General features: G+C 42.9%; 3 protein-coding genes across 5 annotated transcripts; all 3 read left to right on the top strand.

The window, feature by feature from the left end:
- Positions 1–271: 271 nt before the first annotated feature.
- Positions 272–2,746, top strand: alphaTub85E (alpha-Tubulin at 85E). The gene is made up of 3 exons (XM_017075489.4): positions 272–428; positions 854–1,378; positions 1,789–2,746. The coding sequence occupies exons 1-3, from the start codon at positions 426–428 to the stop codon at positions 2,608–2,610; spliced, it is 1,350 nt and encodes a 449-aa protein (XP_016930978.1). The 5' UTR covers positions 272–425; the 3' UTR covers positions 2,611–2,746.
- A 1,623-nt stretch (positions 2,747–4,369) lies between these two features.
- On the top strand, positions 4,370–7,771 carry FoxP (forkhead box P). 3 transcript variants are annotated; one of them, XM_070996054.1, is made up of 7 exons: positions 4,370–5,294; positions 5,360–5,537; positions 5,598–5,775; positions 5,834–5,878; positions 5,949–6,040; positions 6,111–6,212; positions 6,542–7,183. In XM_070996054.1, exons 1-7 carry the CDS (start codon positions 4,732–4,734, stop codon positions 6,749–6,751), a joined length of 1,368 nt encoding a protein of 455 aa, XP_070852155.1. In that variant the 5' UTR covers positions 4,370–4,731; the 3' UTR covers positions 6,752–7,183. The 3 variants fall into 3 exon arrangements, with proteins under 3 accessions (XP_070852155.1, XP_016930986.3, XP_016930987.3); XM_017075497.4 differs by having other exon boundaries at positions 4,375–5,294; positions 5,964–6,040; XM_017075498.4 differs by having other exon boundaries at positions 4,379–5,294; positions 5,964–6,040; positions 7,109–7,771.
- Positions 7,772–8,752: 981 nt separating this feature from the next.
- On the top strand, positions 8,753–19,942 carry hyd (E3 ubiquitin-protein ligase hyd). Its single transcript, XM_017075473.4, has 19 exons — positions 8,753–8,911; positions 9,729–9,926; positions 9,987–10,266; positions 10,327–10,544; positions 10,640–10,875; positions 10,931–11,121; positions 11,223–14,729; positions 14,850–14,994; positions 15,056–15,289; positions 15,348–15,820; positions 15,896–16,106; positions 16,168–16,938; positions 16,998–17,960; positions 18,019–18,095; positions 18,153–18,478; positions 18,546–18,752; positions 18,807–18,954; positions 19,013–19,243; positions 19,299–19,942. The coding sequence occupies exons 1-19, from the start codon at positions 8,850–8,852 to the stop codon at positions 19,509–19,511; spliced, it is 8,691 nt and encodes a 2,896-aa protein (XP_016930962.4). The 5' UTR covers positions 8,753–8,849; the 3' UTR covers positions 19,512–19,942.
- Positions 19,943–20,091: the final 149 nt, after the last annotated feature.

The raw sequence follows: 20,091 nt of genomic DNA, 5'->3' as shown, positions 1-20,091 counted from the left end.
AACGATTTCTTCATATGTCAGAATAACATTTGCCAAGTCTAAACATTGTTCTAGTACACAATCAATCTTAAACTTTGTCATCATCTTACAGCTGCAAAATCTAAGGAACACAATGCGAATTCTATCCATCCATAAACACATAAAAAGAAAACAAAATTCGATCAAGAAGCGACATCTTGAGCATGTGTGGTTGGGTTGGGTGGGTTGGGTTCGAATCGGCACTTAAGTCGATGAACGCGAGCACAGTTCATATAACATATCCACATATAGTATGCCACACACCGATGTCTTGGGGGCTTATAAAAGAACGCGTATCGCCGAGTTTCGGTTAGTTGACTCCCAGCTGTGTCGCATCACAGACCATTGCTAGGATTTTCGTACATTAAATCTGCTGTGTTAAAGTTCATACAAACTTATTTATTAAAATGGTAAGGATACTAAGTACTTCTGTGGATTGGATTTTTTGAATGAAAAAATAATTAAGGATCCTTTTAAGTCCTGGAAAGTGAAAGCGAAGATGCATAAAAGGTTCTTATCTAAGACGAACAGTTCCTCAAAAGTTTTAGCACTAACATATTTTAATGTAATCAACAGATGCTTCAAAATATTTACACTAAGAGAAATTTAAAAAAATTATTTAAATTTTTTTTTTATAATTGCTTAATATTATTATTCACGTTTTTTAAATAAGAACAAATAAACTTGTCATCGAGTGTTTCTGGCAGATGGTCGAGTTATCATTTCTCCTTAGCTTGCTCAGCCATTTACTCAAAAGCGGATATCCCGAATAAGATTTCTATTTCTTACTTAAATATCTACGACATGACTCACTCAATATTTAATCATCTTCCAGAGGGAATGTATTTCTGTTCACATTGGACAAGCTGGCGTCCAGATCGGTAATGCCTGCTGGGAACTTTACTGCCTGGAGCACGGAATCCAGCCCGATGGCCATATGCCCTCCGACAAGACCGTGGGTGGTGGCGACGACTCCTTCAGCACCTTCTTCAGCGAGACAGGAGCTGGCAAGCATGTGCCCCGCGCCGTCTTCGTGGATCTGGAGCCCACTGTGGTGGACGAGGTCCGTACAGGGACCTATCGCCAGCTCTTTCACCCGGAGCAGCTGATCACCGGCAAGGAGGACGCGGCCAACAACTATGCCCGTGGTCACTACACCATCGGCAAGGAGATCGTCGACGTGGTCCTGGACAGGATCCGCAAGCTGGCGGATCAGTGCACCGGACTGCAGGGCTTCCTGGTCTTCCACTCCTTCGGTGGAGGCACTGGCTCCGGTTTCACCTCGCTGCTGATGGAGCGTCTCTCCGTCGACTACGGAAAGAAATCGAAGCTCGAGTTCTCCATCTACCCAGCCCCACAAGTAAGTTCATCTATTTAAAAATTTAGATAACTAAAAAAATAAACCATAGACCTTGTTTAAAGTCTTAGTATTAAGAGAGTATATGTGTTATCTCTTGAGAAAAAACTTTCATATTTCGTAGTCTTTTGCGAAACCAAATATCTCAATTAATTAATTTGGCATGTATTTAGAAATGATGAGTTAATAGGAATTTTGCTTTTAAATTTTTGAAAAAATGTTCTCTTAAAATTGTTTTTTTGTTAAAAAAGGTTTTTAAAAATATATTGCTATTGATTTTAAATTTCTACAACTCAGGGCGAAAACTTCTTTGAGTGTCGTTTTGTAAAACTCAACTAATATGGTTTATTAGAGTCATAGGAAATTAGTCTTGAAAAGATACGTTAATTAATGGCTCCCAAACTTCCTGTCAGGTCTCCACAGCTGTCGTCGAGCCGTACAATTCGATCTTAACCACCCACACGACGCTGGAGCACTCGGATTGCGCATTTATGGTCGACAACGAGGCGATCTACGACATCTGCCGCCGCAACTTGGATATCGAGCGACCCACCTACATGAACCTCAATCGCCTAATTGGCCAGATCGTTTCCTCCATCACGGCCTCGTTGCGCTTCGATGGCGCCCTGAATGTGGATCTGACCGAGTTCCAGACCAATTTGGTGCCCTACCCACGCATCCATTTCCCGCTGGCGACATACGCTCCCGTCATTTCCGTGGAGAAGGCCTACCACGAGCAGCTGACCGTGGCGGAGATCACCAATGCCTGCTTCGAGCCGGCCAACCAGATGGTCAAGTGCGATCCCCGTCGGGGCAAGTACATGGCCTGCTGCATGCTCTATCGCGGCGATGTGGTGCCCAAGGATGTGAACGCTGCAATTGCCACCATCAAGACGAAGCGCTCCATCCAGTTCGTCGACTGGTGTCCCACGGGCTTCAAGGTGGGCATCAACTACCAGCCACCCACCGTCGTTCCTGGCGGGGATCTGGCCAAGGTGCAGCGCGCCGTCTGCATGCTGTCCAACACCACGGCCATCGCCGAGGCCTGGGCCCGTCTGGACCACAAGTTCGATCTGATGTACGCCAAGCGGGCCTTCGTCCACTGGTACGTGGGTGAGGGCATGGAGGAGGGTGAGTTCGCCGAGGCTCGCGAGGATCTGGCCGCCCTCGAGAAGGACTACGAGGAGGTGGGCATCGACTCCACCACCGAGCTGGGAGAGGACGAGGAGTACTAAGCCGTCCTCGAGCAACACAAGCGAATTCCTTAACGGTCCTGAAAACTCTATAAACATCACATTGTTTCCACCAAACCCAAATACAAACCCATAAACTTCCGCAATAAAAAAAATTAACACAAAAGTCCAATATTTTCTCTTATTTAAATAAAAAATGGAAAATACATTTCAATATGGTATTTAAATCAAATTTTTAAATGGGATTTCAAAATTTAATAATTTATTTTAAACTAGGCTAATTGTGGTCTGAAAATACAGTAAAGCATAGCTTTTCCGGTGTATTAGGATTATCAATTTTATTATTATGAGTCACAATTTACAATGCATCCGTAGTATTAACTTAAGATTAACTATTTTTGTTTAAAGTATAGACGAAATGAAAAAACTTTATGATTTCGAAGTGTTTAAGCTTTTCAAATCGTTAGGTGTAATGAGGTCCTAGCTTACATTTCTAACCGCATGCGCAAAAATGTGTACACATATTTTTTCGCAAATTCAGTAATCAGAGACGTACCATTTCAGGAGAAGCTGCGGAAAATATTCTTAAGATAGTTGCCAAAATCTATTTTATTTTATAATATTGTGTACAATTGTATTCAAAATTTTTCTTGTTTTTAAATATACATAAATCGTTGTTTGGAAACCACAGTGAATGTTATTTAATTGTTAATGCATATAGAAATTTGCACACTCTTTTGTCTGCAAAGTTCTATGTGCATGTCTGTACTCCTAAAACTTAAGTCTAGTCTGATAAGTTTTTCAAGATATTGTTAAGAATTCTAGGCAATCGATAGTATTTAAGACACAGCTTTTAAAAAAGTACCAACAAACACATATTTTAATATGTAGACACATGAAATATGAATATTTTCTCTGAGCATCTACCCCTTTGAAAAAATCAATGCTCGCATAGAGATACCTTTAAAGGAACAGAACCTACATATATAAGAAAAGCAAATAACAATGCTATAGTCGAGTCCGCCGACTATGATACTTTCTAACATGTTACTTAATATATTGTAATTATATACTTATTTTTCTTTACAGGAGCACCTTATATGTATATCCTTAATATTTAAAATTCCCCGATCAAAGAAAATGATCAATAATAAGAATGATTATTATTTATCACATTCTAAGATGGGAAATATATGTACAACAATTTAATGACTTTTATATATCATGTTCTTATAATATTTCAGGTTTTATTCCTATTTTTATAAATATCAGAAAAAAATATTTTTTAGATTGACTTACATTATTATCCCTTACAGAAATGGACTTGAAAATGTAATATCCTCTTTTTCAGAACACATGTTAAGAGATCAAGAGGTGGATTTATCCGTCATGTACCTATAATCAACCATTTTTAAACAATCCTTATCCATGGCTTGCCAATCCGCTTATCCGTTTGATTGTCTGTCCGTCCGTTTGCACATCCGTCTGTTTGTCTAAAGCCCATTCTTTAGTCCTTATGTACATGTGGTCAAATAAATCCTCTTGAGATCTCACACTTTAATAATGAATATATATTTACAGCTTTCCAATATAACTACAACATTTATCATTACAGAAGAGCTGCAGCAGGATAAACTGATCTATGTTTCATTTGAATTGGTGTATATTTAATACCAAATTAAATATGCATCAAATCAATGAACTTTTAAAAAAGAATTTCGGAGAAGTTTCATCAAGGTTACAAAAGAATTATTTTACAAATATGCATCAAATCAATGAACTTTTAAAAAAGAATTTCGGAGAAGTTTCATCAAGGTTACAAAAGAATTATTTTACAAAGATCAGAGAGTTTGGGGACTTATAACGAAGCAAACCTTGGGATAATAAATAATCATCGTTTTCAGAGAAGCTGGGGACGTCAAGGCATGGCAATCATGTTCTACCTGACAAATAAATCGGATTCGGAGTTTAACGATTAATGACACAATATTAAAATATCCCAATCCATTTCAATGAAAAATGTTACGAATTTTAGATCAGCACAACCAACATTTTAGAAACATCAACATAAAGAGATCATTTATGTACAATTGCTTTTATAGGAAATTATTTTTGTCAAAATTGGTATAGACCTCTGTAGTATAAGATTAAGGTTCAATCGAAATGATTATAAATTTCAGTTTCAAAAACATGCATCGGATACATGATGACGAATATCCTGAAGATGTTAAGGATTCTGACTTTAAGGGATCGGTTCAGAAGGAGATATCCGTGAAATCTCGTCACCAAATTTCCATACCAGATATTTGCACAGAAGCCGTCAAGAATAACTGTTTTCCGCCGACGGGTTTTTTGAATAACTCAATTGCCTTTGCCTCTCATGTAGTCAAGTGCAGTTCCCCGGCCTCGAGCATAGATGAATCCTCATCGGCGGCCCAGCACGAATCCAACCCCCACATGCACATGCAGGGCCAGCATTTGATGGCTCCTGTTCCCGATCTTGGGTTCTACAATGTTCCCGAGTTCATTTCGGAGCAGGAAAAGCTCATGTTTTCCGATGCCGAAAGGTTTTTAAGGTCAAAAGATAACGAAGTTTGCAGCAATGATTTTAGCTATATGCACGACGAATTCGCCATGCGCAAGTATTATCATCCTCTATTTGCCCATGGTATATGCCGCTGGCCCGGTTGCGAAATGGACTTGGAAGATATCACATCATTTGTCAAGTAGGTGATATATAAAATGGGGAAACACAAAAAAAACGGGGGTTACAAAACCAACCCCATTCTAGGCATCTGAATACTGAACACGGATTGGATGATCGATCAACCGCTCAAGCACGAGTCCAAATGCAAGTAGTCTCTCAGCTGGAATCCCACCTTCAAAAAGAAAGAGATCGCTTGCAGGCCATGATGCACCACTTGTATTTATCTAAGCAACTTTTATCTCCCACCAAAATTGACAGGAAGGTTAGTCCTTGTTGTAATATTTATCCAAACTTTTAATATATGAAAAACTCATATTTTTAGGACGTACCCGGAAGAGACGGGAAGTTTTGCCGAAGTCCGCTCACAATAAACAGCATAGGTCGACCCATCCGCCAAACTAGTTCACCTAGCTCTCTTAATCTCCCAATGGTCAACTCCACCAACTTATGCTCGATCAAAAAAAGAAGCCATGACAAAAACTCGTTTTCCATAAATGGTGGTAAGTGTGTAATGTTCTTGATTAAATGTAGTGATGTGATATGATCTTGTAATTTTAGGACTACCGTACATGCTTGAAAGAGCTGGGCTTGACGTACAGCAGGGTAAGTAAAATATATAGACTGATCAGATGAAAGACTTTATACGATGTGCTTCTGGAAGGCATATAATAAGAATTTAAATTTGCAGAAATTCATCGAAATAGAGAATTTTACAAAAATGCAGATGTGCGACCGCCTTTCACTTATGCTTCACTCATAAGACAGGTACACGTAATAATAATAACAATTTAATAAAAGAAGAGACATAATTAACTAACGTTTTATCCAATTCCAGTCCATTATTGACTCCCCCGATAAGCAGCTAACCCTAAACGAAATTTACAATTGGTTCCAAAACACCTTTTGCTACTTTCGGCGCAATGCAGCTACGTGGAAGGTAATATAGACTTTTTTCAAACTTTCCTCTCTTATAGTAGAATTTTTTAGAATAAGGATTTTATATTTAAGAAATATTATAACTTTTGTCCGTCTGCTCTCTTGTCCGTCTGTCCGATTGGCTTTTACAGCTTGTCCGCTATTTTTGTGTCCATAATTTTTCCGCATGCCTATTTCATGTACATAAAAATATATCGTGGGTTAGTTATGTATATATGGGATCTCTGAAAAGGTAAGCTATTCCGTTTTATTCAATATAATATTTTTATATCTTAAGATAATACAAAACTTAAAGTTTGGCCAATGCTAACTGATAATATACACCATTAGAACGCAGTTCGGCATAATCTGTCCCTTCATAAGTGCTTTATGCGGGTTGAGAATGTGAAAGGAGCAGTTTGGACTGTTGATGAGATTGAGTTTTACAAAAGACGACCTCAGCGCACTGCTGGCATTGGTAACAACTTAACAGGTGCTACCAATTCGCCGGACACAAATTATTTTGTAGCCATGAACATTGGGTATGTGGGTCTCAAATAGTTTAATACTTACTTTGCTCCAAATTACTACAATTTTGCTCTGTTAGTAAACATATGCCATTAAATGCATGCTTATATCGATATGATGACATTATAAGATTTTTTACAGCACTCATATCCCTAAATGGTATATCCACAAATGGTGTCTGTCTGCTCATCAGTTAATAAGTCTGTCCGAGTATTAGCTAATGAAGGTAATTAAGGATAGGTGAAATGGGTCGAAATGCTACGGAAAAGTTTAAAACAAGCCAAATGAACTAACCTTTTTCTCAACGAACTTTTTCTTCCTTTCCCGATAATGAATGTTCCTGTTTCTGAACTTTGTTGGGGCTCTCGACTTATATAACAAATATTAAAGAATGCGATACGTACGAATCTATCATTGCACAAGTGCTTTGTACGTTATGAAGATGACTTTGGCTCGTTTTGGATGGTCGACGATAATGAGTTTGTTAAAAGGCGGCACTTGTCAAGAGGGCGGCCACGGAAATATGATCCGTCCTCCTCCCCAAATTCGTGCCAATCTGGCAACGGTGTGTCTACTGACAAAAATCCCTGCGACAATTGTCCCCAACATTGCTCGAGTATGCCCCCGGGGGCTGAAAATCCCCTAGATCCAAACAATCCAAATGATATCGGGCGAATTGGTTGTCTTCCGTTTTGCGGAAGTGATGGTTTAAATAAGGTGTCTAAGGAGTATAGCAATATGGATTCGGGTATGGTCGAAAGTAACAGCCATTTAGCAATGGATGAATACTCTACTAATATGTATGAAAGTAGTGCCAGTGAGCATAATCGATAAATGTATCAATAATACTATTTATTTAGATGCATTGTCGACATATCTGCGTTTTTTAGTCAATAAGGTTCGGATTCGGAAATTATACTTGTAAATACACATAGTTATAAGTATAATTTCCTTAATAGAAACAAAGAAAAAACACTTTTAAAATAAATTACACTATTGCAATAAAATAAATACAACTTTCTGTAAAATATTATAGCAGAATTAATTTTTTTTAATCTGCTCTAATAAGTCAGGATATTAAACAACTTAAATATACACTTTAAAAGAGTTTTTAGATTTTCAGCAATTCAAAAAGGGTAAAGTAAATACTTCTACTAAGATGTACACTCGCATTATTGCAACATGAAATAAATACTCCCAGGTGTAAGTAAGTAAAGGAAATGTCTATTTCCAGATTTCATAATGGTTGGCCCTTTGAAACATTCATTAACAATTTCTCGTTTTATTTCAGGTTAATGGCGATACTGGAAAACCACAAAATAAAGTATTATTTACCAAAAAATAAACAAACCCTTGTTATTAAAGTTTCCAACATTTTCAGGAGAATAAAATGCAATGCGTTGAATTTTTTTGGGTTTGGAGTCTTTGTCATTTATTTCCGATAATGCTATTTTTTGAACTTTGTACTATTTTCCACTAAATAACTTTAACCACGATCCTCACCGCTAATCTCTTAAAAATTGTTAAAAACTACGTTTGAAAATTTTGAAATATGTATTTGGTTTGTGTCTGTGCTCAAAGAGCATCCAAGTTATTTACCATATGTATGTTAATTTTAGTTTAATATTCAAAAAAGTATGTTATGCGGTATATTTTAACGGTCAAACAAACATTAACGTTTTCGGTTATTTAAGGAAAGATTTCCACTGAATGGGATTGTTTTATATTATAGGTTTCTATTCCATGATTGATTCAATACATAAAACGCCTCACTGCTGTTTTTTTGGGGAGCAAACAAAACTGTTCTTCTCATTATTAATTTTTTACGGAACTTTTCATTCAAAAAATAAAGAAAACACTGAACCAAATCAAAAATAGGTTACCTTTCATCTTAATTTTACTTTAAAAAAATCATTTAAACAAATTGGTATATAAATGGTATTTCCAATCTCAAGGATGGTATATAAATAGTATTTCCGAACACTAAGATGGTATATATTGGTATTTATTTATCGGCCGCATGGAATTTCGTGTCGCTATAGGCGCGGCCACACTGCTGGAAGTCTATCAACTTTTTGTGACATGAAAATTCAACGAGGACACTGTGTACATGAATAATTAAAAAATTAAAATGGTTTCCATGCAATTTGTTTTGCAACCGCTTCCGGGCACGGACGACCAGTTTATTGAAAGGTAAATATAAGCCCCAGGCTCAGCAATTACGCACATGTGAACGCGGAATTCCGTGTAATTGTGTACGTACGGCTGCATGTATTTGTTATGTGAAAATATGTAGGTACGCAGGTATATGTGCTCGCAGGAGGATATGTACATGGCCATTAATGTGAAATGTGAGCACAGACACTGGCGGATTCGCCGTATCTAATATTGTCCACGCCATTCTGTAAACATTAGCCGCAGAATTTGCGAAATGCACTCGCCGATTCCCAATTTTCAGCCACAATTAATGTTCTAAGACGGCCATATATGTATGTCGGTTTGTGTGTGCCCGTGTGGGACATGTGAACTTTTGCTTGTGTGCGTGCATGTGCATACATGCTGATTAAGTTGCCCACTTTTAATAAATAATTCTTAGCGAACCTTTTAAATGTTTAGAATGTGATCCGTTGGGCAGCAGTACGAAAACGTCCATGTTTCCGGCAAACATTTGGTGACTAACATATATGCACATGGCCGATTTGTATAAAAGATACCACTTAAACTTAGTTCCCCCAGCACATGGTATTGAAATGTATCGTTTTTTCCATAACCCATAAACTAAATCACCGGCTTTGCTTTAAGGATTGAAATCTAAAATCTTCCAGAAGTTGCAAATTTTCCAGCGGTCAATCATAAACAAGTGTAGATAGTCTGGCAAGGCCGGCACCAACCACATAAATGCACCCTATATTTAGGAGGTTTCGAATTTATCATTATTATAACATGCATGGACTTGCTGACCACGAAAAAACAATATACTAAAAAAACAATCATTGAAATCTTTTTACAGAATTCGTGAAGTGTCGGAAAAAGTCAACAGATTTGGTTATGGCACCCATCGCATATTCGAGCAGCTGAAAATTCCGGTGAGGGAGGTGGTCATTGGACCCACGCACATTGGAGTTTTGCTGGAAGATGGCAAGGCGTTTCGCGTTTCCTTTTCCATAAACTCGGAGAAACTTGACTTGACAAAATCAGATGCAAAATGGTAAGCAAAATTGATAGCACCTTTGGGTTTATTAATTCTCACACCGGGGCTTCTTTCAAGTTCCACAAGTGGTGGCGGCGGAACGGCCAGTGCCTCGAAGGCACCCTCCTCATCGCGACCGATGGCCCGGTCCAGGGCACGACTCCTGCGCGCCACAGGCCGCTCCAGTTCCACGGGACAGGGTTCTGGATCGCGCAGCACTGGCGTGATTATTGGGGGCAGCACCTCGAGCCGCCCCTTGGTCACAGTTCCTGCCACTTACGTGCCGGAGGAGCTTATATCCCAAGCCGAGGTGGTTTTACAGGGCAAGAGCAGAAATCTCATTATTAGAGAATTACAGGTAAGTCAACCAAAATAACAATACCCCCGATCTTTAAATAACAAACTATTCTCTTTATAGCGCACCAATTTAGATGTTAATTTAGCTGTGAATAATTTGCTTTCCCGCGACGACGAAGAAGCCGAAGATACCGAGGAAGGTGCCGATAACTACGTGCCTGAAGACCTTATCTCACTGCTGGATAATGGCTTTAGCGGAGATAACAACAGCGTCATCATTGATCCCTCAGATGGACTTTTCTCGGAGGAGATATTTAGCAATTACTCCAGCATTCGAAAGTAATTAATTCAATCATTCGAATTAAGAACGCCCCTACGAACTTGACTAGGCCGTAGAACAAAACTGTATAACTCATCCTTTTACCATTTTCCAGCCTTCTGTTCGATCGCATTCGTAGTGAACGCAGTAATGCCAATGCAAATGCCGCAGACAGTAATCAATCGACCCGCTCCACAACTTCGGGTGCGGCGTTAACAGGTAGCAGTGGACTATCGGCTCAAATTTCGGTTAACGCTGACCGCGAAGCCTTCAGCCGTTGGCGTGATCGTCAGTACTACGGACCACGTCGCTGGATTAGCAAAGACGACTACACTTGGGAGAAGGATGCTGGTAAGTCTATATGAGCCCATAATACTTTCCGACACTGATCCCCATTTTGGCACAGATTCCAAGAAAAAGGAGCCATCACCAATGCTGTCCCCGATTTGGATATCGGAAGAGTTGCAGCCATGGCCGGAGAAAAGTTCGGTGAGGTTTAAGACCATAGGCGCCTTATACTCGGAGTTCATTGCCTTGTCGGAGGGCGGAGATTTATACCAGTGGCGCTGGGCGGATGCAGAGCCCTACAAGTCAGAGGTAATTATTAAACATTCCTGATAAATTAAAAAATATATATATCCTTTTTATTTATAAAAATGTCTTGTACTAAAATATAATTTATTTGTGTTTTCTTGCAGACGGAAAACGTGTATCATCCCAAAACTGCGGCACTCAACATAACTGAAAGAGTGGAGCTTATTTCGGCCAACTTTATCAGATGTTCCGTGGTTACAGAAACCAACCGCGTCGCCACCTGGATGGACGAGCAGCTGGGGTATCTCGGCGCCAAGCTAGAACACAATTCTTGCTCCTTCAACGAGTTTATATCGGACAACATAACAAAGATCTATGTCTGCTCGCTGTACACGGTGGTCAAGACCGACAGCAACAACATCTACTGGTGGGGAGTCCTCCCATTTGATCAGCGACGATACTTGTGGGACAAATTCCGGACAAAGACAAAGAAGCCCTTTAAGGTGGTGGCAACCGATATTAACGTGGGCGCTCAAGTGATAATGAAGAAGTGCCCCATTTACCAATCCGGATCAATCGGATTCACGTGCTCCAATGGCGTGCCGAAAGTTGGACAGCTCTTGAACTCGGTTTGGAACTTTACCGATGTGTGTCGCATGAAAATCATTAATATAAACACAAATTCGGGAGTGGACAAAACCCAAGCAGCTGGCCTTAACCTAAACGCCCATGGAGTTGCGCCAGATAAGGATCTGCCAAAGGCCACGGCCATTCCAAGCAGTGGGAGCAGTAAGAATGGACAGTCCTTCTCAAATAGCAAGGAGTCGACCGATCGCATAGACATGCCACCTCCGCCGTCGCCGGCATCCAGCACATGCAGCGACACCGGCAGCGTCACATCTCACAAGCGCACCAAGCGAGTGACCACGAAAGAGGACTCAAACGCCCCCCAGGAGGGCCGGAAGGATGAGGAGCTGTGGCAGCTGAAGGACGTGGTGTTTGTCGAGGACAAAGTGGGCCCAGTGGGCAAGGTGCTTAAGGTCGATGGTGACTTTGTGGCTGTTCGCTTTCCTGCAATGAACGCAGCAGCCGCTGCAGTTGCTGCTGCCGCCGCCACCGCAAGCTCCTCTTCCAATACAGCCTCCACATCCAAGGAAGAGGGCAAGGAGGACGACTGGCAGCAGTGCCGTCTGCTGCGCCGCGAGGATGTCCAGATATTCCGCACTGCTATGTCCACCCGTGGTCCCGACTGGCTGCAAAAGCAGCCAAAGAAGATCAACGTCGGTGCCGATGCGGCTGGCGTCCAGCTTCTGACCCTGGCCGTGGACTCGCGCGGCATCCATGTGATCAAGAAGGTGCTTGGCAAAATCCACTACAGCCTGTACAACCTGTATAACAGCAAGCAGGAGCAGAACTGCCTGTTTCCCACGGACTGCGCCTCTTTTATTGGCTCCTCGCCCGGTAACATATTGATGGCCTGCAACAACGACTGCAGCGGAAACAGCAGCACAATTGTGCTCCGGGATGGCAATGGAGCCCTGTATCCCTTGGCCAAGGATTGCCTCGGGTCGATCAAGGATCCCCAGTGGTTCGACCTTCCCCCGGTAAAGTCCATCACGATGTCCACAATATCGCTGCCGGCAATGCTCTCTGGCGTGAATTTGAAGTCAAAGGTGTGCATGACTGCTTTGCTCTTCGACACCCAGAAACTCATGCCGCACATCTTGCGTTGCGATGTGAAGAATAGCTTTGCCGCCCTCAGTCGCTTGGAGAGGGAGGATCAGGCGGATACTGCTCTGGTCGTTGAAGAACGTTGCGATGGAGCCCGAAACATTTTCCATGCGTGTGTGATTATGTGTGCTCCATCCTCAAACAAGGATTCACCACCGGACTCACCTAGCGGTGGTGTCGAGAAGAAATCCCTAGCTGTGGGACTCTCCGTGGCGCGCTCCATCCCAACGGTGTCGACCAGTGCTTACGTTAGCAGCAACGCCTTTGGAGCAAATGCGTCGTCCAGCAATGAAAACTCCAGCTTTGCAACCATGAGCTCTTCCGCCGCCGGATCCTCTTCCTCGACTAGCAGGGATAGTCGAATGAACCTGCGCGACATGATGCACCGCCTAATAAACAGCGATCAAGCAGAACAGTCCGGCAGCCAGCCAATGGCTACCAATAACGAGGACCACGCCTACATCCCCTGGCCAGCAGAGGCACCGGCAGCCAGCAATCTGAGCGCCAGCTCTTCGCAGAACATTGCGGACAGCATTGAAGATGATATATCGAAGATAATTCCGTCCTCTTCCCAGAGTTCCTTGCTCTCCAACATCAAGTTGGGGTCCCCTAATTACACCTTCGACCTCGCCCAACGACGAGAGCATGCCCTACTGATCCTGCAGCAGATGTGTGTCAGTCCCGCCCTGCGTCCGTACCTCTGTCAGATGCTTAGTACCAAGGATGCACAGGGCCAGACTCCCTTCATGCTCTCCGTTTCCTGTCGCGCCTATGAGGCAGGCATCATACTGCTGAACACCATCCTCTTGCTGTCCGAGCAGGATCCTCCGCTCAAGGAGGCCATGATTTTCCCGACTGGTTCCCCCGCGGATCAGTCGCCACTGCACGTTATCTGCTACAACGACACTTGCTCCTTTACATGGACAGGAGCTGATCACATTAACCAGAACATATTCGAGTGCAAGACTTGCGGCCTTACCGGATCCCTGTGCTGCTGCACGGAGTGTGCGCGGGTCTGCCACAAGGGCCACGACTGCAAGTTGAAGCGCACGGCGCCAACTGCCTACTGCGATTGCTGGGAAAAATGCAAGTGTAAAGCCTTGATCGCTGGAAATCTCACCAAGCGCTTCGCGCTCCTTTGCAAGCTGGTCTCCTGCACGGATTTGGTCACGAAGTTCAACTCCAAGGGTGAATCAATTCTGCTATTCCTCATCCAAACGGTGGGCCGACAAATTGTAGAGCAGCGACAGTATCGCTTTAACGTACGAGTTCGTAGTGTTGGCACCGCTGCCAGCGGGACGAACGGCAGCAATACAGTGATATCCAATCGGAAGGCTTCTTCCGTGGACATGGATAGCGACATGCCGGACCACGACCTGGAGCCACCGAAATTCGCTAGAAAAGCGTTGGAACGACTGTTAATCGACTGGAATGCGGTACGCTCGATGGTCATGAGCGGAGCGGAGAAGACCGAGGTGCCGAATCCAAGCAGTGGATCTGAGAACTCCAACTCGGAAGGCTTCAACATGTTCATCCAGACTCAGCATGGCTCCACACTCCTCGATAAGTTCACCCATAGCCTGATTGTGAAGTGCACTGGCGACCACCTAGACACCTTGCTGCTGACCCTGGTGCGGGAACTGCAGAACGTTAGCGTTGCCAATCGCTGCAAGGAGGCGGAGGAAGTGGCGCGTCGTTTTGTACGTTCCGTGGCACGCGTCTTCGTCATTTTCAACCTTGAGAAGCAGCCCAATCCGGAGAAGCGCAAGACGCACACCTCGTGCAACAAATACGTTCAGAGCTGTGTGAAAGTATTTCAGACGCTCCACAAGATATCCATTGAAGAGTTGTGCGAGGTATCCGAAGCTCTCATAGCTCCTGTAAGGCTGGGGGTTGTACGGCCCACTGCTCCGTTCACAATGTCATCGTCGAATCTGGATGTACGTGTAAATATGCAAAATGCTTTTTCAATTGCATGAAATCACTTCCTTACAATTTGAAAAAAAACTATATTTTTTTATTTGTTTCGATTAATCTTATATCTTTCATTTAATTCTTAGAACTCTGACGATTTGTTCAGTGTGGATCCCTTGGCACCCTCCAACGTGGAGTCTTCTTCCGAGCAAATACTGGGACACGATTCTGGAAACGATCAGAGTCCCAGTTTTAATATTCAACAAAACTACGATGTAGTTGCAATGGAAAGTAAGTATTATACTCAGATAATTTTCGTACATTGTTAACCATAATTTCAATTAAAAATCAGCTATACGCGACGCCTCCGAATCGGAAGAAGTTATAAATCGGGAAGCCAACTCCCACAATCAAGACGATGAGCTAATTGAAAATCAACGAAATGAGGACGGCATGCAAGACGATGAGAGCGATAATGACTTCACTTTTAATGACGCTGAGACTGAGTCGGACTCCGATGACAACCAAAGCAATCAAGAGGTGCAGAGGAGCGTTCAAACTGGGGCAACAGTTGGCTCAGAAAATGGTGAGTTGTGGTAGTCTTTTGGATCCCGTATATCTATTAATTATTTATTCTTGTCTAGACATTGGGGTTCTGTTCCTGGAGGATGAGTCGGGTGACTCTTCGGCCCAAGAAGAAGATGGTTCGGAGGATGGAGAGTCCGACGATCACTCTGACGAGTTCAACTTCAATGACCAGCAGCTGGAACGTCGTAGCACCAACTCGAACGCACGCAGCGATCTGGCTCCTCAAACCATGCAGTGGGCTATAAGAAACCGTGACACCGCACGCTCCTCCGTGAGGGTACCCACCGGATCCAACTTGGTCTTCATCGACCCAATGGCGCTGCGACGCTCCACTGTACCGGCCAGCACAACCGTCACCACTCCCTCGATCGAACCTCACACCATGGCGACAACGGCCAGCAACTTGGCACGGGCATTCGGAATCACAATAAGACAGATCTCGGAGCTTATAAGTATTCTGTCTTACAACATAGTGAATGACATCGAAACATCATTGAAAATCCAAAGTGATGAGGCGATTGCAGTTCAAGTGAGTACCTAAAAGTATAAATAGGACATTGAAAATATTCACACCTAATTTGCAATTTACATTTTCATTTAACAGGCATTTGTAGAAAAGCGTTTAAAGGCTACTTGGGATTGGATGTTCACTGTAATGGACGGAACCGAGGCACAGTTAAAGTTTGGCGCTTACTTGACTAACTACACCGATCCCAACCATCCGCTGCATCCGCTCAACCTTAGTGCTCAGGCTTCGACTAGCCAGACGCCTGCTCCTGCCACATCTTCTTCCGTTAGTGGTGTAAATGTAATGGGTAAGTCGAAAAATGTCTATTCTTTTAGTTTTTTTTTATTAAGATAATTTTATTTTTGAAGGATCCAATTCACGACGAGACTTCTTCACCTACTGTTTATCCCTGATGCGTGCCCACACCTCCGAGCACCGAGATGCACTGCCAGTTCTAGATATAACAGCTTTACGTCACATTGCCTATGTGCTCGATGCCTTCGTTTACTACATGCGCAATGATACGGGCTTCTATGACAAGCAAGACACCATTTCTGGGCGTATAAACAATCTCTCCCCCATGGTTGAGAGCTATGATACGGACGACGAGTTGACTAACCTGGAGGACTTCAACGCCGACGTTCAGCCGTCTACGAGTAGCATGCCTTCAGGAAGCCAGGGAACACGCCGACATGCCTTCTTTGCGCGCTCAGAATCGACTCTGAGCTTGGGCTGCTCGGCGCCAGAAGGCTTCGATCTGCCACTGGACATGGCCATGCCCCTCGCCGACAAACCACACTTGCTGCAGCCAAATTCAAAGCGCCAGGAGCTCTTCGCAAACCTACCGCTGCTCGTGACCACGAGTGCAAGCAACAGCGCTCCCAGTAACAGTGGAGGCAGTATTTTTGATTACACACCCACAAGGCTGGGATTCTCGAATTCCTTGAAAAGGAACGAGCATGTTTATGAAACAGACCCGGCCAAGCAGTCGATGGAGGTCGTAATCAATATGGATACCAGTAAGACGGGTGATGGAAATGTAACTTATAAGGCTGAGGGCTCTACAGACTCTAATATTTACGTACAATTGAAGAAGAAGCAGGGCTCGGATGATTTCAAATCCCACAAAGAGGCTGATGGTGAGTAGAACTTATATACATGTATTGATCTGAATATTAACCGTGTCTGTGTTCTACAGGTAATCACAGCAAGTACGATAAAGTGGTGCTAATGGAAACTGATGATATCAGCAGTCTTCCCAGTACCAGCAAATCGACTGAGGCGTTAATGGCCACCCGGCCGGAAGTTATTATTGCGCCAAACAAAGCCTCAGTGTCACCGGCGACTGCAGCCCGCAGCGTTATAGTTCTCGCAGGTGGCTCCTGTTTAAAGACGATTGATTCGGACTTAAACAACTTCTCGGCCTCAAATGTATCGACTGCAGAACAAGCGAAATGTGATACACATCATCAAAAGTCAACACCACACCACCAGTTAAGTTTTCCCGTTCGCGGCTCTCTGTTTTACCAAAGTAATTTCTCGGAATTGCCGTCGTGGAACTTTTTACTGAGTCGCTGGAAGCTCACCCTGGATTTATTCGGTCGCGTCTTCATGGATGATGTGGGAATGGAGCACGGATCTGTACTGCCGGAATTGCGCGGCTTTCCCGTCAAGGAGATGCGTTTCCGTCGCCACATGGAAAAACTGCGCAACGGACAACAGCGCGACTTGGTTCTCTGCAAGCTGGAGCGCAATCGTGAAAGTTTAATTGTTCAGACGTTCAAGGAACTGAATACCCAATTTGGCAACCAAAACCGGCGCACCCAGCCGCCCATCACATTCAACCGCGTGAAGGTGACGTTCAAGGACGAACCGGGAGAGGGATCTGGTGTGGCGCGCAGCTTCTACACATCGATCGCAGAGGCATTGCTGGCCAGTGCCAAGATCCCAAATCTGGAGTCCGTTCAGGTGGGCACCAGCCACAGCAAGTACGGAGTGCCGTTCTCGAGCATCCTGCGCAGCCGAACCGTGTCGGGATCTAGTCGCGATCAGTCCACACTGCAGAGGCGTGGCACCAGCAGCAAAATACTGTGGCGCTCCGCCCGTGAGAGGAAGGCATTGAATCTGGATGCCAGACCGTACACGCCAGTTACTAATTCAGGTAAGGGCTAAATATTAACAGTATATATAATCGAGAATGACTGACTTGCCCAATTTAGATAATGCAATGCCCGAGAGTTTGAATGATCATTTGTCTGTCCACCTACAACAAATTGGAGAACGTCTCTACCCCAAGGTAAGGTTCAAACAACGATTTAAATACAAACCTATAAAACTTTTACTTGCTCAACAGATTCACTCGATAAACCAAACGCATGCACCGAAGATTACAGGAATGCTGCTGGAGATACCTACTCCACAGCTCCTGTCCGTGATTTCCTCAGACGAGACACTGCGTCAGAAAGTTAACGAAGCGATAGAAATAATCACCTTCAAATTAAACTCTGAAGCCAGTGCACAAAGTAGCCAACCAAAAAAATCACCATCTGTGGTGCTGGTCGAACCCGTGGACGACGATAATGAGCCATTATTTTACTCTCCGGGAAAGCGGGGCTTTTACACACCGCGCCAAGGCTTTGCATCGTTCGAGCGCATTAATGCATTTAGAAATATTGGAAGGTAAGATATCTTGGTTACGCTTCGATCCACCTCTTACACATTTAATTTGTTTCCCTCCTCCACACAGACTTATTGGACTATGTCTACTCCAAAACGAATTGCTTCCATTGTTCCTGCAAAGACATGTATTGAAATACATTCTTGGGCGTAAAATTAAGTTCCACGATCTGGCATTTTTCGATCCAGCCCTGTACGAATCTTTTAGGCAAATTATTCAGAACGCCCAAACAAAAGAAGGCGAGGAAACTATTAACCGAATGGAGCTCTGCTTTGTGTAAGTTTCTCCCCTCAATCTACATTATAGGCATTTAATAATCGGTATTTTCAGGATTGACTTGATGAAGGAGGAGGGCTGTGGCAACCGAGAGCTTATCCCAGGAGGGCGCGAAGTCGCGGTCACTTCGGGTAACATATTCGAGTACATCAGACGATACACAGAATACAGACTAATCAAATCCCAAGAGAAAGCACTCGAGGTATGCTGGCATATGGCGTAAAATGATGTTGTAATATTAAATGTTTGACTATTTACAGGCACTTAAAGACGGAGTTTTTGACGTCTTGCCCGATAACAGCATGAATAGCTTGACCGCCGAGGACTTGCGTCTGCTGCTGAACGGTGTCGGTGATATAAATGTTTCAACATTGATTTCATACACTACCTTTAACGACGAATCTAGCGAGGGTCCGGATAAACTTTTAAAATTTAAGAAATGGTTCTGGAGTATTGTTGAGAAAATGAATATTTTGGAACGTCAGGATTTGGTAAGAAGCTATTGCAAACGCCATGAAACAGCCACAATAACCGCAATTCTTTCAGGTGTACTTCTGGACAGGATCGCCTGCGCTGCCAGCTTCGGAGGAGGGATTCCAACCGTTGCCATCTGTCACCATAAGACCCGCGGATGACTCTCATCTGCCGACTGCGAATACTTGTATATCTCGGCTGTATATCCCTCTGTACTCCAGCAAATCCATTTTACGCAGTAAAATGTTGATGGCCATTAAATCCAAGAACTTTGGATTTGTATAAGCGATTGGAAAACTTTCCTATTTGTATAAGCATCAAAATCATTTCTTAATTAACTTAAGTTTTTTCTGAGTTTTGACTTGTCATATTTAACCATACCATTCCCATTTTGGATTATCTATTGTTTTAAATTTTTTTCGAATTTGAACAATTTTTACGTAACATTTATTCAAAGAGATTGGCGCGGGTCATGACGGTCTGGCTTGACCTCACCTTGTAGTAAAAATATGAAATTTCCAAACAATAAATATAACCAGAAAACGGCCAATTAGGTATTAGGAGCCTATGTTTTAATTATTAAACTTTTAAATAAAATATGTTTTCTAAAGTATGACTTATGCACATGTATATTTATCGATATCGATTCAATAGAAATTTGAAGAAATAAACAATAAAAATAAGTCCACTTTATGGAAATTATGTATGATATAAAATATGGAATATTTTATTTGGGGACTCCTATTGACGACTCATTTTTGAAACAAGCGCTATTTGGCGTGTGGTGAAAACAACCAATTTCCTGCATGCATATCTTCATCCCTCTCGCACTCCCTTTAGCTGACTTAAGCGTTATTAAAATTTC

The sequence above is a fragment of the Drosophila suzukii genome, chromosome 3 (assembly GCF_043229965.1).
Source record: "Drosophila suzukii chromosome 3, CBGP_Dsuzu_IsoJpt1.0, whole genome shotgun sequence".
Classification (NCBI taxonomy): Eukaryota; Metazoa; Arthropoda; class Insecta; order Diptera; family Drosophilidae; genus Drosophila; species Drosophila suzukii.
This window is presented reverse-complemented; position numbering and strand designations above follow the sequence as displayed.

Excerpts from the sequence above, each read along its gene's own strand:
- alphaTub85E (XM_017075489.4), top strand. Across the intron at positions 1,379-1,788 it reads CCATCTACCCAGCCCCACAA|GTCTCCACAGCTGTCGTCGA; the intron begins GTAAGTTCATCT and ends ACTTCCTGTCAG.
- FoxP (XM_017075498.4), top strand. The coding sequence starts at position 4,732 with ATGATTATAAATTTCAGTTTCAAAAACATGCATCGGATACATGATGAC. Across the intron at positions 5,879-5,963 it reads TGGGCTTGACGTACAGCAGG|AAATTCATCGAAATAGAGAA; the intron begins GTAAGTAAAATA and ends TTAAATTTGCAG. Across the intron at positions 6,213-7,108 it reads GCAATGCAGCTACGTGGAAG|AATGCGATACGTACGAATCT; the intron begins GTAATATAGACT and ends CAAATATTAAAG.
- hyd (XM_017075473.4), top strand. The coding sequence starts at position 8,850 with ATGGTTTCCATGCAATTTGTTTTGCAACCGCTTCCGGGCACGGACGAC. Across the intron at positions 16,939-16,997 it reads ATCCCACAAAGAGGCTGATG|GTAATCACAGCAAGTACGAT; the intron begins GTGAGTAGAACT and ends TGTGTTCTACAG. Across the intron at positions 19,244-19,298 it reads TTTTGGAACGTCAGGATTTG|GTGTACTTCTGGACAGGATC; the intron begins GTAAGAAGCTAT and ends CAATTCTTTCAG.